General features: G+C 36.6%; 3 protein-coding genes and 1 non-coding gene across 4 annotated transcripts in view; 2 read left to right on the top strand and 2 right to left on the bottom strand.

Moving 5' to 3' along the window:
- Positions 1–117: 117 nt before the first annotated feature.
- Positions 118–3,272, bottom strand: LOC110379945 (uncharacterized). Its single transcript, XM_064037774.1, has 9 exons — positions 3,243–3,272; positions 3,016–3,126; positions 2,447–2,626; positions 2,077–2,141; positions 1,601–1,996; positions 1,399–1,477; positions 1,181–1,326; positions 954–1,109; positions 118–599 (listed from the first exon to the last, which is right to left on the bottom strand). Exons 1-9 carry the CDS (start codon positions 3,256–3,258, stop codon positions 381–383), a joined length of 1,368 nt encoding a protein of 455 aa, XP_063893844.1. The 5' UTR covers positions 3,259–3,272; the 3' UTR covers positions 118–380.
- A 1,860-nt stretch (positions 3,273–5,132) lies between these two features.
- The window catches only part of LOC110378828 (trans-Golgi network integral membrane protein 2), a 160,185-nt gene continuing 143,120 nt past the window's right edge, over positions 5,133–22,197 (bottom strand). Inside the window, exon 3 of the mRNA XM_064037842.1 lies at positions 5,133–5,170. Coding sequence (XP_063893912.1) covers positions 5,148–5,170 — 23 coding nt within the window. The 3' untranslated portion in view covers positions 5,133–5,147. The remainder of the gene's footprint in view (positions 5,171–22,197) is intronic.
- The window catches only part of LOC110379728 (protein unc-80 homolog), a 29,326-nt gene continuing 15,766 nt past the window's right edge, over positions 8,638–22,197 (top strand). Inside the window, exons 1-30 of the mRNA XM_064037723.1 lie at positions 8,638–8,779; positions 9,161–9,313; positions 9,952–9,978; positions 10,454–10,474; positions 10,691–10,836; positions 11,154–11,319; positions 11,426–11,642; positions 11,954–12,153; positions 12,321–12,481; positions 12,679–12,790; positions 12,876–12,979; positions 13,056–13,440; positions 13,508–13,647; positions 14,292–14,321; positions 15,127–15,271; positions 15,535–15,732; positions 15,973–16,161; positions 16,296–16,432; positions 16,712–16,950; positions 17,216–17,409; positions 17,664–17,818; positions 18,106–18,235; positions 18,473–18,665; positions 18,906–19,086; positions 19,388–19,482; positions 19,799–19,989; positions 20,295–20,412; positions 20,498–20,562; positions 20,727–20,862; positions 21,289–21,463. Of these exons, the coding sequence (XP_063893793.1) occupies positions 9,176–9,313; positions 9,952–9,978; positions 10,454–10,474; positions 10,691–10,836; positions 11,154–11,319; positions 11,426–11,642; positions 11,954–12,153; positions 12,321–12,481; positions 12,679–12,790; positions 12,876–12,979; positions 13,056–13,440; positions 13,508–13,647; positions 14,292–14,321; positions 15,127–15,271; positions 15,535–15,732; positions 15,973–16,161; positions 16,296–16,432; positions 16,712–16,950; positions 17,216–17,409; positions 17,664–17,818; positions 18,106–18,235; positions 18,473–18,665; positions 18,906–19,086; positions 19,388–19,482; positions 19,799–19,989; positions 20,295–20,412; positions 20,498–20,562; positions 20,727–20,862; positions 21,289–21,463 (4,388 nt within the window). The 5' untranslated portion in view covers positions 8,638–8,779; positions 9,161–9,175. The remainder of the gene's footprint in view (positions 8,780–9,160; positions 9,314–9,951; positions 9,979–10,453; positions 10,475–10,690; positions 10,837–11,153; positions 11,320–11,425; positions 11,643–11,953; positions 12,154–12,320; positions 12,482–12,678; positions 12,791–12,875; positions 12,980–13,055; positions 13,441–13,507; positions 13,648–14,291; positions 14,322–15,126; positions 15,272–15,534; positions 15,733–15,972; positions 16,162–16,295; positions 16,433–16,711; positions 16,951–17,215; positions 17,410–17,663; positions 17,819–18,105; positions 18,236–18,472; positions 18,666–18,905; positions 19,087–19,387; positions 19,483–19,798; positions 19,990–20,294; positions 20,413–20,497; positions 20,563–20,726; positions 20,863–21,288; positions 21,464–22,197) is intronic.
- Positions 9,795–9,866, top strand: Trnae-uuc (transfer RNA glutamic acid (anticodon UUC)). The gene has a single exon. It is a non-coding gene; the product is annotated as a tRNA-Glu (tRNA).

Consider the following 22,197-nt stretch of genomic DNA (forward strand, 5'->3'; position numbering starts at 1 on the left):
ATTTTCGGCGGACTCGGTCCGTATCCATAGCGTCTTCGAACACATACAACGCCTACTGGTGTAAGAGAGACGAAAAGATTTTCCACCTGCCCTATGTGTGGATACGTGGTAACGCCAATTGTAATGGTAAATCTACATTTATGCTAAACTATTTCGATCGGATCGCCACAGTTATACGCTCTGCGGAATGAAGGTGTTCAGAATATGTCCGAAATGAACTGTTTGTCTTGATGTAGGAAATAAGTTATGTATGCCATAGATCATGGCGGAAAACTCAATGAAAGATATAGATGGTCACTTAAACCTTTATTCATACGAGATAAACGAAACAGGATTACAACATACGGAATTTGTCTGATCACACACAGATTTTTGGAAAATTAGTACTCGCCGCATTCATCAGGTTTTACGTCAAAAGTATATTCCTTCCATCGAGAAGATTGTACGAGCGCTTCGTTCACTGTATTGAACTTCCATACAACTGCACGAGTCGGTGAGGGGGACCTCAGGAGACGTTGATCCAAAAGACTGGCAGCTCGACGCCTTGCGTCCGGAGATAAAGGACACAATCCGCGTGCAGCAAACGGAATTCGATTTTCCTTAAAAGATACAATTGAATCTTATTTCAATTTGTTAACGAAAACAAAATAAATTGAATTATGTTAATAATCAATCCTGAAGTACTTTAATCATTACAAACTAGAATCCTACTCGACTCTTGGTTGCCTAAAGGATTAGGTTTGGGCGGCAACATATAATGAGGTTACAAATTCTATGCGATGAGTAATGCCTGCAATAGTTTGAGTTTATTCGAGATCAAACGAAAAGCTGGAGTGCTTTATTTTTATAATCATCAACAGTGACAAAACATCTCACGCATCGCTAAGTAGTCATGTCGTGAGATAGCTTTAATCCGGTGACTCATCAAGAGACAGTAGCAGTTATTCTCGCACCTTGCGTTTCCCAGGTGTCCTACGTCGCCACCATCCTCGGATACAAGCCAGAAGTCTGGCGCCTTGAGAGCGACACCTACTGACCAATGAACTTTTTTTTGATCCGCTTGCCGCTGCAGAAATCGCAGACGTTGCTGCTAACTCCTTCATTTTTGGCTGCAATTAGGAAATATTATATAAAGTATTGACTTGAAGAAATATTCTGAAATAAATCTTAAATTACTTACACAAGTTTCTGGTTCTTCATCTTGACGATTCGATAAGTTTTCATCGGATGTATTGGCAGTCATTAACTCCACTTCTTGTAGAGTCATGCCTTTTGGATCCTCTAAAATTGGGTCAACTTCATCTTCAGAATTTTGGTCATAGTCACCTAATTCGAGAAAACGTAATTATATACTATTAAAATAATATTCATTCCATACATAATAATAATAATACTCACGATTTAAAGTTAAATAAGCATTTTCATATCGAGCGACATCATTGCTCTCGATCAATTTTTCAGGTATTTCATCAGTAAGCTAAAAGTATTCGAAAACTTATGTCACAATATTTAAAGTAAGTAGTAAAAGTAGATAGTAGATAAAAATGAATCTGTTGTTGCGTGTGAAATGCTAAATAAAATAAAAGCGAGAAAATAACACCTCTCTTATTTGTACAGCAGGAACCAGATGAGACGCTGCATAGTTTCTATCGGTATCACCAGCACCATCATCTCGTATATAAAACGCTATATCTCTATCAATATCCTCGGCATAAGCATCCGTTAAAAACGAATAATCAGATTGCTCAGGACTCGATGATCTCTCTACCGGCAATGCACCAGCTATCGATTGCAATGGCTGTTCTATTGTCATAGCCAACGCAGTGTTTACATAAGACTCCATTATTTTATTCATTGCTTCAGTAAGTAATTCACTGGGCTCAGCAGTACTTTGCACAATTTCGGTCTCGTCGCATATTACAACCCTTTCAACATCACTCATGTCAAAAAGGTGATTGATAAACATCGATGTTGATTTGGTTAACTCGTTCTGACGCTAGAAATATATAGTACCAACCATTAACAGAAAAACAATAAGAACAACTGTTTTAGAAAAAATACTTATGTTGACCTTACAATATCAAGTTCTTCGTCTCCTTGACCAATCAAACTAGACTCTGGTCTATTTTTTTGTAATTCATCTGAAATATATTCTCCTTTAGTTGACATCTAATTACTTGCTAAACTTCTACTTAATATAAATAAGCCTTTAAGGTGGGTCGAATTGTCTATATCAGAGTACCGTCCTCTCCTTTAATATATGTACTAAATTCATTTATCAAATTGTGTAAACGTTGATCATGGTTTTTGTTAAGGCAATACACAAAACAAATCCTGTAAGGCTGTTACTGAATTTGTAATAACCGGTAATATTTTATCAGTGGCATTGTTTCAGCCACTTAAAATACTTTGGCAGGCATCTGAAATGTTACCTGAGTAAAATTACCTGTAACTTTTTCCGGCGTCGATGTAGCAACTACATTGGCAGCATGCTCTATCTTATTTTCATTCACGATGTCACTGTCGCCCTTTGACGCCTCGAACGATGTATCTTCATCATCAGCGTCGCATTGTTTATCACTTTCAATTTTTTTCAACATTGCCTGATAACGCCAATGCTGACCACCTGTTGTGGTCAAAATTGAAGCTAATTTAATCCACCTCTTTTCAGACTCCTCTAACCAAATATCATCAAAAGAGGAACGTTTCTGATTTATAGGATCTTATTTTTTTCATTCACGATTAGGTAGGCCAAGAGGGTTACCTGCTACATTCTTCAAGGAATTATTTGTAGAGAGACAGAATGACTATTTGAAATTTATAGTCTAGATCTAGATTCTAGATTATCTCTAGCCTTTACTACATTTCGAATTGATGCTGATCTAAAAGGCTTTTAGGATGTTATTGCAATCGTTTCTGCTGAAGGAATGTTAATGTCGGACGTTGTGTTGAAATATATTTTACTAAGTAGTATCTAAGGTTTACTTTGACCTATTAGTCATAATAAACTTTTACCCGTTTCAGTAGCACTGTTTGCTATAACAAAAGCTTCATCCAAAACCTGGCTGACAAGATGGACTGCCAACAAGGCGGCAACTCGTGGGTCGCGGCCTTGCTCGCCGTCGACTGTATACAACAAATTTCAGTAATAGTTTTACTTGTAATTGTATTAATCGTAGCTTTAAGCATCTAAAAATAAATATCTATAAACATAAATAATAATTCTAAATCCAAGAACACACCTTCCTTGTTTATCATCTTGACGGTTTTGAATGACATTGTTTTTTTTTATTTCACTTTTCCAGCCAGCAGTTATTAGCCTCCTACTCCAAAAGATTACTTCATCAGGAAAAAGTTTAAGGTTTAATTTTTGATTTATAGGTACGGTGGAAAATAAATTCAAAATGTGCAAATTCATTTCCCTCGTCATTATTGTTTTTTTTTCACATTTTCATAATATCTAGGTACGTAGATAGGGTAATGCGTGGGTATTTACAATTGTATGTATAAAATGTAGCAGTCGTTCTAGAAAGTGCAACATTACCTCGTTTCGCAGTGCAGGTCTACAAATATTTAAATACCTGCATCTATCTACGACTTCCATTAAGAATACAGTAAAACATTAATTTAAAATGGCTTGTGTTTAAACACCACCCAAAAAAGTACCTATTTTACTACCAAAAAAATTCTAAACGGTTACCAAAATGAATAAATGGTCACCAAATAACGTTTCCAAAAATATTATTAGATAAAACCATTTTTTCGTATTATTGACTACTAAAAAAATATATGGACGCCTTTAAAATACACTTTAGACCAAATATTATATATTGTCACTACTTAGATGTTACCAATTATGTAATACCATGACTCCCAATTTGGTCATTTTTGTTAGACTAAAAAAGCTAACGATCGCTAGAATATTTCCCAAATACCAATTAATATACTAGGGTTCCCAAACGTACGTCGCTTATTTATTGTTATATGAATTTGGGTGTAACTCAGTGCGTTTAAAATGTAAGCACGCAACATGCAGCAAGCATGGCTTCTGTCACGGCTCCGGCGGTCCCATGCGAGCTTATCGTCGCAGATGGTTTTCACGCTCACCACCGCAGCTTCGGCTTGCTGGCCGGCTCTGCCGGCCAGCCTCAGCCCCGGCGGCGAGCCTTAAAACTACCTGCGCCGTAGCTCGCCCCTCCGCGCCTACGCGGTTTTGAATTGCACTCTAGGGGTAGGGCAGACCAGACTACGTGGAGTCGGTTTTGCAGCGATTCGTTTTCGTCAATAACTTTTTGGTAGTAATATTAATCTTTTAGTTGGATAGAATTTGGTGACCATTAATCCATTTTGGGAACCAAAAATAATATTTGTGCGAGATTTGCGATTTTTCTGATGTTATTTTATTTTTTTTGGCGTTGTTTATTTTATTTGGTGCCTCAGCTTAGAGTCTTAAAAATATTTTTGGTGACCGCCTAAATTATACCCATTTAAAATGTTTAAGAGACGTAGATATTGTTGGGTATAATTTAGGCGGTCACCAAAAATATTTTTAAGACTCTAAGCTGAGGCACCAAATAAAATAAACAACTCCAAAAAAAAATAAATTGACTTTATTAAAAGGGCACTAAAGTATATAATATTATGATCCAAAAAAAATAAAATATCATCAGAAAAATCGCGAATCTCGCACACATATTATTTTTGGTTCCCAAAATGGATTAATGGTCACCAAATTCTATCCAACTAAAAGATTAATATTACTACCAAAAATCAAAGTTAGTGACGAAAACGAATCGCTGCAAAACCGACTCCACTTAGTCTTGTCTGCCCTACCCCTAGAGTGCAATTCAAAACCGCGTAGGCGCGGAGGGGCGAGGCGGCCTGTGAGCTGAGGCGCAGGTAGTTTTAAGGCTCGCCGCTGCGGCTGAGGCTGGCCGGCGCAGCCGGCCAAGCCGAAGCTGCGGTGGTGAGCGTGAAAACCATCTGCGACGATAAGCTCGCATGGGACCGCCGGAGCCCCGCAGCGCCGGAACCGTGACAGAAGCCATGCTTGCTGCATGTTGCGTGCTTACATTTTAAACGCACTGAGTTACACACAAATTCATATAACAATAAATAAGCGACGTACGTTTGGGAACCCCAGTATATTAATTGGTATTTGGGAAATATTCTAGCGATCGTTAGCTTTTTTAGTCTAACAAAAATGACCAAATTAGGAGTCATATTACATAATTGGTAACATCTGAGGATATTACATAATTGGTAACATCTGAGTAGTGACAATATATAATATTTGGTCTAAAGTGTATTTTAAAGGCGTCCATATATTTTTTTAGTAGTCAATAATACGAAAAAATGGTTTTATCTAATAATATTTTTCGAAACGTTATTTGGTGACCATTTATCCATTTTGGTAACCGTTTAGAATTTTTTTGGTAGTAAAATAGGTATTTTTTTGGGTGGTGTTTAAACACAAGCCGATATTGTTGCAACAGGACAAAATAAATGCAGTTTTGAGGTACCCAATTGGAGTATAGCCGTCCCTGCTCTGTACTAAGATACTTATGCTATTGCATTTATCGTAATTTCTACTGAAGTAAACTAAATGGCACCGTTTCAAATCAATATCAAATGAAAAAATTGAAGATGAAAAAGAAACAAATATTTAGTTTCTCAAAATAAAATTATTTCGACAACCTATTACTCTTCTCATATAAAATACCTTATGATAAATTACTTATATCAGTATCAATATTTTTAAAGTCTTCCACGAATAAGTTCCTCAAATACCTACGTAAAAAGCAGTTTTCCATTCAAAACACAACGTCGCTATTTCGGTAACGCCCAGCCAATAGCTATAGTATGTTGCATATATTTGAAAACTTCAACCTCGTTCTATTTTTGTCGAAGTTTCGTGAAATCATATTGTATCACAGAATAGAGTATCCGTTATGAACGAGAAAATTAGTAATTTTACGACAAAAAAAATAGTTTTAAGTCATAAGTCACTTTTAGTCTTGAAACAAACAAAAAAATTAATGACCTACTAACGAGTTAGTCCATAAATAAAGATGGAAATGGAGGTGTGTCACAAGGTGCGCGAAGCAATGTGAAATTCTATAGGGCGAAGACGATGAAGACAATTGTTACAAGTAAAAATGACGTCATCGTTAATTAGCTTCTTGTTAACGATTGGCACGAAATAAATAGAGCTATTGTTACAGAATTAGTTCCTAGCTTTGTTAACAACTCAAAAGCTTTTGCACAGTCTATGCGACAACAATACACTGGTGCTTTTGACACAACGTTTATTTAAATCACCGTCCTCCAGTCCATACATTTTGGAGCAAGATATTGCACAAAATAAATATACTCCATACCATACGTGATTCATTTGACATGCAATGACGTAATGCAGGTGATGTCTTTACATTATTTTTACTTGCTTCACTGGATGTGGGCGGTAATAAACAGAGTCGTATGGAATGTTACGAATTATACAAAGATCCGTGTAGTTTAAAATAATAGGTGCTTTCTTACATCACAGGCACAGCAACGTTATTAAACGTTCTTTGGTTGAACGACATTTGCAACAGCTATACAGTAGGTATCTACGAATATGAACAGAACATGCTCCTACGGACCGCGGAAAGAACTGTTGAATTCTAAGCAGGCTTTTAGCATTAGGTACCCAAACAGATAAATTAGTACCTAAAGCACCTCGATATGACATTATGCTCCATGCATCCATATAGTATTTCCAACTTCAAGATTACATGTAGAAGAATATGCTGGTGAAAGGATACTAGTGCCCGAAGCATAAAAATTAGGCCACAACCAAGATTCAGTTCAATCCAAATCAGAGAAGGGGTGCAGAATTATCAAATTGGATAAAATATTATGATGAACAGAACATTTGAGTCACTCTCACGAACGAGATAAAATACCTGTGCCAATTAATAATGCGCACAGTGATTGATGCAGGATGACAGATAAGTTTTATTAATGGAGTAACAAGTCGCGCATGACACGCATGATGAAAATTGAGAAGTGTATCACTCATTACTACTAAACTACGCCTATTTTAATAATTAGGTATCTGCACACCCAATAACTTACTAGTATAACTGTACCTAGATTGCTACCTTCATGACTTAATAGAAGTAGCAGTGGCTTTTTAGGAAAGCATGCTCCATCTTGAAATACTTAAATCTTTATAGAAAAGTGCTTTTGTGGTCAAATATCCTTTATCGCATTGTACAGTGAAATAGCTCAAATTAACCATGATGGTTGATTTGGGATTCAGAAGCAGTCCGAAGAATTCGAGTTCAAATATTTGCAACGGTAGGAAAAGGTATATTCATGATTGTTCTCGGAGTACCTACACCTAGTTTCACTCACCAACTCACTTCACTAATTCTCATGTTTCAATTTTCAGATTTATTTAAATGTGATGAAATGCAATTGATTTTATTTTAATCCTCACTAGGTAATTTATGACTTTTTCCCTATAAATGATACCAACATCGGCTAATTGGCTATAAAATCTGATGGCTGCATAAAACAATGACAATGTATGTGGACACAACTAACGGAAACAATCTACAAAATGGGTACTGTTAGTGCCGGCGCTCCCTGACCGTCTCTATTTATAAAGTAAATTGCCTGCCGCAAAGTGAACATTGATATCTATGCCAATCTTGTTAATTCAATGTCTTTATGTTTACCATTTTATTTGGGGACATTTCATATAAATTACATGTACGAGGGTTGCTAAAGCTTTAGTCATAGCTCACTTTATTTTGTTGAGTAGATGCTTCATTTGTTTGATACATAACTTAATTGATGACGAGAGCCTTTTCAAATTGAAAGTTTACTGTTAAAACGAACCTAGCTCTAAGTAAGTACTTATTTTCCTTTAGGTACATTATTATCACTAAAGGCTACGATTGTGTAACAAACACGTAGGTATTTATCCTATCTTCTTCTCATAGCAACGAACTGTAGGTAGGTTCAAGCCACTTAGAATTTGAGATGTAGCGTTATAAAATCTGAAGCATTCTTGTTAACACCTTTTCCTTTCCATTTTAATTAACAAACATTGTGAAAAAAATATACTCAAGTGTTCTATGTAAATACACTATCCAATCAGATTTTTTCAAGAGTTGTTGAATAAAGCCTGCCCTACATTTTCAGCTGCTCGGGGAGCAGCCATATTGGCGTTTCTATAGCAACCGGAGGCTGCCTCTCCGCCTCTCGACCCGCGCGCACAGATCAATGCTGAAAACCTTATAGGGTTGGTACGACAACAATGGCAATTTATACGGAGATATATGAATATATGTTTATTTACTCGTCTTTTATTACGTCGTAATTCAATTTTCACAAATATTAAAAATAGACTTCAGTAGAACAACTCATAATGACCGTAGTAAAATAACTGAGTGCAACCATTAGTGCATGAACTTTTCTGTGAAACGTGCGTACCTAGGTGCTTTTAAGTGGAAAATGCTATAATTACTCCTAGTCTCGTCCAATAAGCATGCTTCTGTATTCTAGCACTTGTGTCGTACCGCATAGGTAGGTAAATTAAGAAAAACTTAGCTTCGCCAACCCTATACGTCTGTCTGGTCACAATTGCGCGGAACCTCATTCCCAGTCTCGCGTCCCATGGAAGAGGTCCTCGCTTCCTTCCTAACTTCCCCATAGTGCAACCATAGGATGTAAACAGTGGTGCTTCCCATAAGTTTCTAACCATGTGTTAATTACTGCAAGTGAGGTATGTTTGCGAACTGTACTTAATGGAATTGTTTTGCTTAAGTAGGTACCTACTTTAATTATGTAACACCTTTTAAGTTCATTAGTTTAACAAAGGTAAGATAATTATTTTCCTACGGGTTCAAATGGTCGCCTATTCGATTAGTTATCCTTTTTGAATTTGATAGTTGACTGTTCCAATTAGGCAACTGATGTCTCAATTTTATGTTAATTTATTTATGCTGACTATAAAATCTTGAGTGTTTTATCAACCTCATTACAATGTGGTACCTACCTAGCTAAATAACTGCCTTGGAACCACAAAGCTTTTATCATCTTAACTTTGCCTTAATTTTTATGGCGACATTAGCTCCATTCAAAATAAGTGAATGTGTTGTATCAGGAATCCTTCCTTGCTATGAAAACCAAAGACATGTCCGAAGAAGACCCCAATTCCGAGGAGGTGGTTCCGATTCCGGTCCAAATATTCCTTTGGAGACAAACCACCCCGTTTGTAAGACCGCGCCTCGGAAAAGTTCACGATGCCGCCTGCATGGTAAGTACATCTCTATGACAATCATAAAATTGTGTAGATAATGTATTTCGAAAACGCCTACCCAAATCTGAATGTTTGCAAAATGTGTAAATACGCTCAGCACTGGCTAACTGTGGTTGGTGTCTTTTCCTAAACAAAATGTCGCGATTTAGTGCGGAATAGGTCTCCATCGAATGTTGTCAGTACCTAATACCAAATGTTAAAAAAAAGTGTATATATTTGGAGTAATATTTGGAAACAAAGAAACCTCTGTGGAAACGTCTGAATTTAATGTTTGCGATTCAAAGCCCATAAGCGTTACACTTAGAGCACTATAAACCACTACATTTATATTTATCTTGACCGCTCTACTTAAACGTGCCCCTTATTGTTTTTGTTGGAATCTTTATTGTAAGTAAAAACAGGTTGTTTATCTGGCTATGAGGTCATAGCCTGTCCACTCTGCACATTGTGTACTCAGTATCTGCACTAGAAAAGCAACTCCCGTATGGTCTAGTGGCTAGGATACCTGGCTTTCACCCAGGAGGCTCGGGTTCGATTCCCGGTACGGGAAATCTTTTTGTATTTTACAATTTTATGTGTTTGTAGTATTTAATTGTTGTTGATTGTAAAGTCACTTATTTGTTGATAACACGCAGTTCTGTCAACGTGCTCCTGGACACCATGTAAGTAATCACATTGTTGTGCTTTATGCTATACTCACTCACCATTTAAAATTTTATTTGCCTAACGTTCAAAATAACACCAGTCAAATATCAGTACTTTGTGATAGTTTTATCAGAAACAGGCTTGCCCCGCGGTTTCAATCGCGTCCCCAGGTCCCTCGGGACACGCGAGCTTTGTTTAGTTACTAAAAATAATAATTTGGAAAAACTCAATCAATAATTTCTCTCAAGTAAATAATTAATCAAGCTAATATTCTTCTCATTTCATTTGTCTCATTTATTTACATCTCATTGAAATGTCTTAGAGTTTTTTTAATTAATAGCAACATCCGATCCTTGTTTAAAAAAATATTTTGACAGTTTGTGACATTGACATGTTTTTGTTTACCTTCTTGTTTCTAAAAGTTAGATAGAATTTACAAATTAATTCACAAATTACCAATAAAATTCTTATCTTTATGTTTCAACCACCCAGGAAGTCAAAGAAGCATGTAAGGTAAGATATGTTTCAAAGAAAATTATGTTCTTAGTTTAAAAAATCCATTCATCAATACCTTTGTACTAATTCAAAACAAGTTTTCTAATTATTCTTTTCTGTTTATTACTAAATGAATGAGTACTTATTTCATAGCTAATTCTGTAACCAATTGTTCGAAACAAAGGTGTTTTTATGTATTTTCCGTTTTAAAAACCTTACCATAAATAATTTCAGTCGTTTGAAAAAGTTCTGGTTCAGAACTTGCGCTTCGGCCTATCCATCAGCTTAGCGGAAGCTATAGAGTCCATTCCACGATGGCGACTTATACAAGCATCCCTACCCCATGTGATGCATGCATTGGCAGCATTGCTGCACAACAGGTAAATATAATTTAATTCTTGTATAAATCACACACAATCAATAGCAATCTCTTTAAAATAGAGATTAATACTCTTTTCAGTAGGCGTTTTCTTAAAAGCTATTCTTAATAATCTCTAGAATCTAGGTTATCAACAGTTTGAACAAGAGTCTAGATGTTCTGAAATAAACATTATTAGTATAAATAAAGAAATCTAATTATTTACTAATTAATTATTTACTAAGTATACACTTTTGTGTATTTTGTGTGCACAGAAAATGTTTGATGTTATTGTATTTTAAACATGACCATCATCATCATTTATATTGTTTGTTTTAGAGTAAAGGACAACATGCAATCATTGGGGAACGTGGAAACAAAGCTGCTGTACACATTGCATTGGATCCTCCTTGATGCATCGGATGAATGCATTGAGAGTGACTATGAGAATGGAATCTACTACTCAAATCCTTTCCATTATCTGTTTTCAATACCTGCTTTGACGGTAAATATTACTGAACTACTATTTTTATGACAGCTTCTTGTATGTTTGTAATTTTATGAATGAATAAGTTTATATATGTATTTGAATGCATGTTCGTTTTTTTCAGCTGTTTGTGTTCCTGTTTGCGCCACTGTCTCACCACCTGAAAGAGTCTGACTTCACAAACAACTATCGGTTAGAAAATGGCCTTAAGATGTGGCAAGCGATGTGGGAGTTCAGGCACCCGGAAGCCCCTTGCTTCACCACACTGGTCAAGCCAAAGCCCAAGCCTCTAGGTGGCAAGTATTCCAAGAGACACCAGCCAGGCGACGTGTTTATGGGACGTATGTAGAGAGACCTATCATACTTTTACTCTTTAGTAATTTTATTACTAACGACTATAATTTATGGTACTTTTCTTTCCTTAACATGATTTCTTGCGATTGCATCCCCTGGACTGACCCCGCTGGAGTTTGTTTATTTACCACTATGACCAATCTCTAATTTCTTTATGTATTTAGCAACCTTGGGCGAATGCGTAAAACCTTTTTACATCTATTAAGCTTGGTTTCGATACATTTTGATATTTACAATTATACATTACACACTTTTGAAAACTGGCATAGTTTATGACTAAAACCTTTTGATCTTACAGGAAAACTGTCGAAAGAGGAAGGAGGTGGTGGTGGGAATGTGAATGGAAGTCCGCCCAGCCAGAACGTGTCGATGTCGCAGTCGGAAGTGACGTCAAAACAGGCCAGCACTGAGGAGGAACCGTGGCTGTCTTCTCCCAAAGACACCATATTCCCTGAAACTATTCCTGAAGAGAGTTCTAGTACTGAGGAAGAACATGTGGTAAGATAAGACTCAGGCTTGGGAACTTCAAGCAAATACAAATTTTTTATTCATATCCTTAGTGCAGTCAAAGCTAAAAAAATCTTTTCATTTAACTGAATCTTAAAAAAATAGGCCTCAGTTATCAGTTATTAAAAGTAATAACTAATATTACCACATTTTTCCAGTTTATATACCGGCTTCCTTCGGAGCAAAATTTCGGTGGTGCTGTCAAAGAAGCTTACACAGTGTACGCTGCGGATCCCAGTATTTTCCAACTGCGTAAGACCGACCCCTCAAAGCCGGGACTGCCAGGCATCAAACCTTTGCCACAAATAACTAAGATGAGGTGAGAAAAAATATCTTGAACAAAATATAGAAAGTAAGAATATTTTAAATCTTGCACCAGAATGCGAAAGGATAATTATAATTTTTTGGATTTATTTGTTTCATACATAAATACAAATCGTTCCTCTTTATTATAACAGTGAATACGAAGAGTAAGGGTTTTTATGATTATTAATTTTACCAAATGATTATTTGCAGTTCGTCAGATAAAGAGTCTTTATCGGACAGTGGCGGCGGCGGCGGTGGGGGTGGTCCCACAAAAGGCACTCCTACTTCAACAGAGAAAGCACCCACAGCTAAACAAGGAAACGTAAGTTCTAGAAGATTAATACTTACATTAAGAAGAAAATCGATTGATTTGAATGTAATTTAAGTCAAAGATGGTCAATTTTCAGGTGTCAGCTGCAACTTTCCTGGATGTAGCCACGATGCGATGTTTATTTACATCGCAGTGGCAAGAAGAAGGCGTGTATTGGGCTTTACACTATTTATATAACAGGTATAATATATCTTGTTAATGAATTTGAATCCATTTTGTGTAGGGACCACACTACTAAGACGATTTTCGTTTTCAGACTTCGCGACATATGCGACGACATGTCCAAACAAACGCAACCGAGGAAAAGGAGCAATTCACTGCCGATACCGAAAATAGAGGTCTCCGTATACCAGAGTCCAGATATAAAGGACAGAGACTCACTCAAGAACTTCATTGAAGTTCCAGAAGTCAAGGACATGTCTCCAATAACAGAAATGCCTTTTGCATCACCACCGAAAGCTGAAGAGGAGAACGTCATGATGCGAAGGTCCAGCGAGAAGATAAAAAAGAAAATGAAAATGGCGGACTTAAAAGCGTTTGTCGAAACAAAGTTGTTGTCGAAATCAGAAAAGGCGCTAGAGAAAATTGGCCACGACGAACACAAGACGTTCTCCTTCCACTCTGCAGTTAGGATGCTATCTGTAGCTATATTTCTCATTAGCTTTAACTTTTTCGTAATATAAATCTTTAATTTAAATTGTTTTGCAGGAATACCACAGAAGTCTGGACAATACGGACGATCGGCCTAATTCTGCGCTAGCGAGTAACTTCCCCCCAATAGCCCCGAGACTCACTGGTGATTTGTTCCACTGCAACCTTATCAAAGGGAAAAGTATGCCCAGCCTTAGGTAAATATAACAAGTCTTTTAAATTACCCTTTCATTATTTTCTTTCTCATGGCATTTTCCATTTAATCCTTTATAGCGTTAGTAATTTTTAATGACATTCTAAGTAAGTAAAATTGACAAAGCGTAGATTTTTTTGTACCTATTTTGAAACGATTTACAAAATACAATAGAACATTTAGGTTTATTAATAGAAGTAGACTATGATTTTAAAATTCTAGATTTCAATAGAGAGGAAGAAATATGACTGACAAAATACTTAGAGGTAACTTCCACAATCTCTATGTGTACTTCTTATATATTTTTAATATATTGTAATTTTATCATCTAAGAATACTGCATAGTTGTGTTCTCCCTCTCTTTCTATCTGTTCAACGATCTTACAAGCTGAAGTAAACCGCTAAGCAAACATTGAAGCAGCAGCAGAAATATGATTTTATTAATATTCACAATATCGAACTCTAACTGCGTTCTATCACAATCACTATGTTGTCATATCCTTTCATTATCGAAGCACAGCATGTTTATTTTATCGACACAACTTCTGGGTGAAAATTCTATTTAAAATTATATTTATTCTCTTTCTCCCATCTTGTTGACGCTTGTACCCGTACACTATTGTAATGGACGAACGATTCGGTCGCTAGCTGTTTGATTGATGAGCTAGCATCCAATGGGTAAGTGAGCAAATTAACAAAGAAATTAGAGGCTTCGTAACTTAGACGCTAGTCTTGCCGGATTGGTAATACATATACTATTGTATTACGATATTATTAGGCGTAGAGGTTTCGCTTCACATTTGTATGAGCACTTCGGATATGAGGCCTATTTTATTATATAATTGCTACGTAATGTAGGCTTGTTTTATACACAAAACAATTACTTTGATCTTAACAAGAACACACAGACGCACACTGTCACGATTCACTAAGAAACAGAACATCAAAGTAGTTGTATGCACGCACAATGCTCATTAGATATCTGATACACTATTCATAAAACAAATTATTGCATTAGAATAATAGCAAGATAACGTAGTTAGATAAAATAAATTTATTGAATTCGTTCATTTAGTTTTAGGCTTTCTTGGATGCGATAATGCGTACAATTCATGCAAATATCACCTTACAAACCATAATGGTTAACAATTAAAGCATACAATTTTAAACTTTAATGCTTCACGTTAAGGATTCTGTTCAATTGCAATTTTAGAGGTTCTTCTTGAAAATATCAGCAAAGTTGATCAGTATTTTAGCATGAAATATACACAAAATATTTAGCATGAACAAAACACACGACAAAACACAGGTATGATGTGGAGTCTTAATGGTTAATAAAGCGACAAAAAATAGCTTAGATAATTAAATAAGGAAATATATCAAAAACATCTTGATCATTATTATTATTCTTCTAATAAAGTGGTCCTTGGTAAGTATGGCAACATTTTCCTTTGACCCGTAAGTATACATATCGGTTTTGCAGGTACATAGACGAGGTGAGAACAGAACGAACTCAGGGCCCCTCAAACACGATGCCCACAAATGCGCAGAAGAAAAAGAACCCTATTATAACTGTCACTGAACATACGCCTACACCATCACCGGATTATTTGTCGAAGACTAGACAGGTAAGAACGGATTCAAAATATTTGTTCGGTCATCAATAAGTTTTCTGCACTCTACAAACCGTTTATTGTTCTTTAATATTGGTCACTTTTTCCATTCTGAGTTATGGCATCATTCAAGATAGAGCTCTTATAGATAGATGATCTCGAAATTTCGTCAACAAATAAATGCAATTTTGTCAAAAAAAATGATGAATTTGATCTAACATCGGTTATTCAAGTCGCCTATCGACCGTTAACCAAGATATTGCAATTTTTCTTCACAGGGATCACTAGAATCTCAAATAGACTCAGTCAGCATGCAAGGGTCTCAACACATCCCTACACCAGAACGCAAGCCTAGCCTCACACGCTCTCAGACCGACTCCAACATTACTTACGTGGTTGAAGAAATACAAGAGGCTCCCGGATCTTTGCATTATATCACAAAAGATGGCGATATTGATTTCCAAGTTGTTCTTAAAGTAAGTTGAGCCAAGATTTTAAAGTATCTCAAAAATGTTGTCGTAAGTTCTTAGTCGTTGTCCTTTTTTTGTGGGAAATCATCAAATAAGCCCTTTCGCTATGGGTGCAGCGTAAGGAGTGTCAGACTCTTACTGACTAAAACCCACCGTATTCCTTATTAAGCTCTTTATGTACCAGGGCCTCGGTATCTCTTACAAACAATCTTGTGTAGCCCTTAATCTTTGTCCTCAAAATTGCAGGCCGTATACTCCGTATCAACGATGGACAGTTTCTACATAACTCTTCGTGTAATGGAAGTCATGTTGAACTTGGTAGATACTCTCATGGAAATGGGCGTACACAAAAACTGGCAAAATACGAAGAACGATGAACCGCAACCGGGTAACGTTGACCCTATGGCTGATTTTAATAAGGATAAGGACAGCAAAGTAAGCTTTTACATTTTGATTTCAATCTCCTCCTTTTTCAGAACCAATTAGGTCATCTACATATAACTCGCTCAGAAATTCTAAACTAATTCTTACTCAAGAAGGCCTTGATAAATGATCTGTATTGTTTTCAGGAAAGAGATTCTGGTATCCCATGTGCTCAAAGTCAAGATTCCACAAACGTGGAAGGAGGCGATAGTACAAAGGAGAAAACGAGAGAAGAAGACAATTTGGATTGTCCTTATTACATGATAATGCATGTTATACTCAGGTAAAATATTATATAAAGTTAGCTATGAAGCTAATATGTCCATGTGTTACTATAATATTGCACATATGTTCTGAACAAAAAGGATTCCTAAATACTTCATGCTATCTAGAAAAGGATTGATTACGTGAGATTCACATAAGATTAAAATCTCGGTCTGAGTTTTATACGCAAGACTTGTTATACATATTGAACGTGTCAAGAGTTTTGTAGTCTTCCCTTTCTGCTTTGTTTTCATGCAACATAAGCACCAATAATTTTTATACCTATTTTCATCACCAGGTTACTCCGTCAACTAGGCTGTTCCCACGGTTGCACGACAGCCCTCCGAGGTCCTCAAGCCGAATGCCTCCGAGTTCAAGCTCGCAACTCGCTACGTCAATTACGTTCAGCTTCCATACCAAAGTTCACGGCTCGATTGAAGGAAATGACCAAATATTCGCCCATACGAGAAGTGCTGGATAACTTGCATGCGGCTGTTGGGTTCTGTGCTGAACCTTCTACTTTGGTTTCTCCCATGAGTGAGTATTATACATCTTAGGGTTGCCATAATTTCATTTTGTATCTATCTTAAGGCTCTCTTTTACTACCAAAAGCTAACTCACATTTCAAATCTAACACTCTTTTCCAAAAATGTTTTACCATACACCTTTATTGAATTTCTTGTTACAATAAACGTCTCTGAATCCCTTATTTACTATCTTATGATAGCAATTTGACAGAAAACTCATTTTAGAAGAATCTTTACCTCGAACTATATTTTTCACCTCTTTCTCCTTCTCATAGACCAACAAAAACGCAGTTTCACGAAATCTCCAGATATAACGAATCTGCAGTCGGGATACGCGTCTAACTTCGGCGCCGGTCAGGGACCGAATGCGAGCAGAGCTATAGAGACATTCATCATTGAGACTACCTTCCGAGTTCTTGTTACGAGGTTCGCTTTAATGCATAAAGAGTTGAAGATGCTTGATAATTCTGTAAGTATTCTATGTTGATGACTTTGTATTTGATACTCAAAAGTTAGCAAATTGAGAAACAGTGACCTTCTTATAGTGAAATTAACTTATGCTATACCTCATTCTTAAACATCAACCCCCTTCTTTCTTATGTCTGTTTTTTTATGATACTTGATGTAATACAAAAGTCACCTTTAAGTTTAAGAGATTAAGGTTTACATTTCCACAACCATTTCAATTAATTCAACGATAAAGCAATATATTAATTTCCTCAGACATTATACATGGAAGTTCGTTTACTACTGAGCTATGTACGCGAAGCTCACGGCGGAGAGTTTCGAGTGGTCGCGTTTAGCGCATTGATGGACACCGCAGAAAGACCTGACAGCCAACTGAAAGAGTCTAATATGCAGACTACTAGAGTTATTAGGTTAGTATGTGTGAATCTTGTATAACGACAAAATAATGACCCTTTAAGGATGACCCATATGGGTAAAAGATTCATGCCTCAATTACCGTTAAACGATGCGTAAAACAGTTTAACATTTTGTCCACGATGTACTTTTGTTTGTTGTGTTTCGGCAAGGTTCGAAAACACATCCGTTATTCGATAAGTTTTTGTTGAAATGTGTAAATTATCTGGGTGAAAAACGATAGAAAATGGGGTTTTATTGCAGATTGTTAACAATATTTGTTACTTCTAATCATCTATTTCAGACACATTCCTCGTCAAAGCGAAGAGGAACGTAACTCAGACACGGGCGCGGACTCTGGCTGTGCTCCTGACGAGCGATCACATAAGAAGTTTACTTTCAAGAAGAGAAGCACTTCTTCTACTGGGGCACATGTTAGTATATGAACTTATTTTTCTTCACACTAATATAATAAACATGGATGTTTGGACGTGTTTTTTGATGTTTGGCCAGGCAATGACAACTGCTCTGATTACGGTAATTGAACAGTAATGTAGCTTACACATCAGAATAACACATAGGCATTTTTGTCTATTAATCTGCGGGCTAGCTAATAATAATGTTTAGGTGATGTTTTAATAATAACATATGAAACAACTTTTTTGTTACAGAGCCTCTTAGAAACAGAAGGCGGCGAGGAATCAGCGAGCCAGTCGCCACTCTCAGTGCGGACACGGCGCTACCAGCTCACGCCGCGACAATCTGAGCGAACCATCCCGTCCGCCTCCTCCGCAGACATCACGCCGCATCACAAGATCTCCCACTCCAAGTCTATCCCGTCAAAGTTCCACATCGCAGGCATTGGTAAAATAAAACATTGTTGTGCTGACCTCCGAATGAGAAAGTGTATGTATATCTGTGTTGGTTCGTTTGTCATTGCGACTAGTTGTCAGTCATGACCACCAATCACACATGAGCTAACAATGGGGTTAGTAGTGTCAAAAAATGGCTACAACATTTCGAATTTGCTCATCAAGTTAGATTTACCACTTTTTAATCCACATCACCTAACTTCCATATATCAATTCTTAACACTTTTTTCAGTAAATTGGTTCCGTCAAAAACCTCATCATTCTCAATCCTTGATCCGCAATGGAGGTGGCTCAGGAGAATCGCTGCCGATCTCTGGTAGTATGATATCTTTGGCTCGACCACCGCATATGCCGCCTCCACATACGTCCCGCCCTGTACATGTGAAGCGTAGAGTTGGATATACTTTGAACAGGTACAATATATTTCTATATTCCATTTGAGAAGGCTCTTAACTAAATACATATACAATCTTGATAGGATACAGAAATACATATCAAATAAATAAAATAATCATTAAATGCATTAAGTAATAGTTCTTATTGTATTTACATAACTTTTTTGCTGCATTATATTTTTTAATTGAGCATATAAATAAAAAGTCATATTAAGATTGTTTAAGTATCATTTTAAGTTATAGTTATAGTCATATGGAGTATATTATAAAGATGACATTATAAGAGGATATTGAAATGGAACTATAATGTGTATCTTAGGGCTCGAAAGAGGGTTGAAGATAGACTGAACAGATTTGGACTAAGAAAGATGGGCAAAAAGAGAGATGGCAGCATTGAAGATACCAGTGGCGGTTGTGAGTTCTTAGTATTTATTTATCCTTATAAACGAAACCATCATATAGATAGGGAACAAGAGACAACACTTTAAACTTTTCGGTAAATTATTAAAATTGTGAAGCATCTCGACTGCACAAACTAACACACTAAAAAAAAACTTATTTTTTGTCCCTATCATTTGACACTCACTAATTTACCCTTTGATTCCCAGATAACAAACATGTGAACACCTCCAACATAATTCTTTTAAACCGACTTCCCAAAAGGACGACGCTTTCAATTCAAATATTTATTTATTTTTTTTACAATACAATATACCTTCCCACTTCCCAGATATGTCCCGTCGTGGCTCCGCAGAGGGCGGGTCGGGCGGAGGCGAGTCAGAGGTAGTAATACTAAAGCGACGACGCCTCGTGGCCGCCGCGCCGTTATACGCAGGACTGGCGCGTTTCAACTTTCTTTTGGATGCAACGCAGCCGGGCGGGACTCCGGACGCGCTTTTCATGGCCGCTCTGTTGGATTTGGTAAGGGAAAAATAATTTTGATTCAAAATTGAGGATAAAATATTGAATCGTCAATGAATAACAGGAAAAAAGTATTTTTTATTACTATATGGCAGAGGGGTTAGGTATATTGCTGTAACTCATAATTCTTACTTATGAAGATCGATAGATGTCCGTGTTAGCATAACATAAAAAAAAACTCAAATACACAAACATAAAAAAAAACTTACATTTTTTTTATATTTCAGTATCAAAATTTTCTCTGTTCAAAACAGTGTTTAACACTGGTTATTAGTTTTGTAGTCTAATGGAAAATCTTTTTTCAGCCACATACCGTGGTTGTTGGAAGAGCTGCAATACTTCTAGAATGTGCGCATTTAGTACATAACTGTAATAAAGGACAGTGGCCTTATTGGCTGAAGTCAAATACGTCCAAAGCGGCTGGTAAGCATAACAGTACTTACAACTGATAATTTTATGAATAAGTTTATTTATAGTATTAAAACTTATTTAAACCGTATTTTTTTAGTGTCTTTGAACCCTCAACTGAAGAGGCAACGTTTAGCTGGCAAGCTGTTTTATCAATGGGCAGAAGTAAGTGTTCAACATTTCGCTTCTACAACTTTTATATTCTTTTACATAGAACCTGAAACCTACTAGGTAGACCTACATAGAACTACTAAACCTACATAAAACCACAAACAATCTATATAGAACCTCATTGGTGTAAACTTACTCTATATTTGTCCATATTACAGGCTATAGGAAACAGACTGGAAGAAATGTTGATAGAAGACAAAAAGCACATCGATACGGTCGTCAACTTAGTTAACGATCCAGATGGACAGCGAGAACTCTTGCAGCAAGATGAGGAAGAGGATTTCTTAGACGAAGGTACACTTAAACCAATATAATACAAAAGTATGTCAAAAAATAAAAGTGAGTTGGCGAGTCTCCACCTGCCATTTTTACGTGTGCAAACATTGTTATTGGCAGGGGCCATAGATCCCATAGTTATCCCCATTCCCAGTCCATTAGCATCCCATCCCAATAGCCCTAGTAGTTTTATTCCATATTTAGCAATAGTTTAGCACAGAACCGGGGATTGTCCTTGGGTACGTTTCTATAGTATATACAGGGATAATCGTCGGTTTTGTGTCGCCATTTAATTAAAGTTGTCTCAAAAGGGCTTCAGCGTGTTGACTTCGGCCCCACGTTCGCCTTCCAAAAATCCGGGACTCTGTAGTCCCGTGGTCGGGTAGAGACATACAAGATAAAAATAAAAAATATCCCTACATATAAAGACTTTTTATTTTACAGCCAGCATACGTCTCCCTGGAAAACCCGTTGGTGCCGACTGCCCTCGAGCCCTCAGAATCATTGCGTGTGTTCTTCTATTCGAGATCACAGCATTCCTACGCGAAACCTATCAAAACCTGCCGAAGACAAACCGATCCTCGCTAAAGGAAAGAGGACCCTGGGACAGAGTTTACAGGTACCAAATTCCCTTGCATTTTATCATTAGAAGATTATTTTTGGTAAGTAGCTTATGAATTCTTTGGTGTAAAACGTTTTATTTTTTTGTCATTATGTTATGCGAAGATGGATGGAAAAACGACGTATTTTGTGTAAGACTAAGTGAGTTCATTATGTTCAGTTCATATGAAATGTATTAAGAGGAGTGCATAATTATATTTGACAATACTTTTATTTTAACAGGGCTCTTAGCAGTCAACACACATTAATGCCAGTCGAGTATGTTTTCAAACGAAATAATGCATGTTTCCTTGCATACGGCACTAAGCGTGCATGCGTATGTAGAATGTACATAATATTGAATAACGTACACTTTTAAAATGGAAGTATTATGTGCAAATTTCACTGGGACCGATGTGACTCTTATAGCGAATATTGTTCACTTATTGGCAGATTTTGGCACTCGAGATTCACAAATGTTGCTTCATATAAATGACACCTGGTTTTTGTTTCAATCCGAAGATTTTTACTTGAGTACTTTCATACTTGTGTGTTTCATGCGGCTACATTGGTGACTATCTCATATCCACGTTCTTATTTATAACAAAGAAATTCAAATATACGGTATAATGTGCATACGCACAGTTAATATGCATGGAATGTTGTAAGATAATACACCTAAATTGCTATCGATTAAAATTATTCTAAAATTTTACACGAATATTTAAATTATTTTGTGAAATACACCCTTTC

Source organism: Helicoverpa armigera, chromosome 14 (assembly GCF_030705265.1).
Source record: "Helicoverpa armigera isolate CAAS_96S chromosome 14, ASM3070526v1, whole genome shotgun sequence".
Taxonomy (NCBI): domain Eukaryota; kingdom Metazoa; phylum Arthropoda; class Insecta; order Lepidoptera; family Noctuidae; genus Helicoverpa; species Helicoverpa armigera.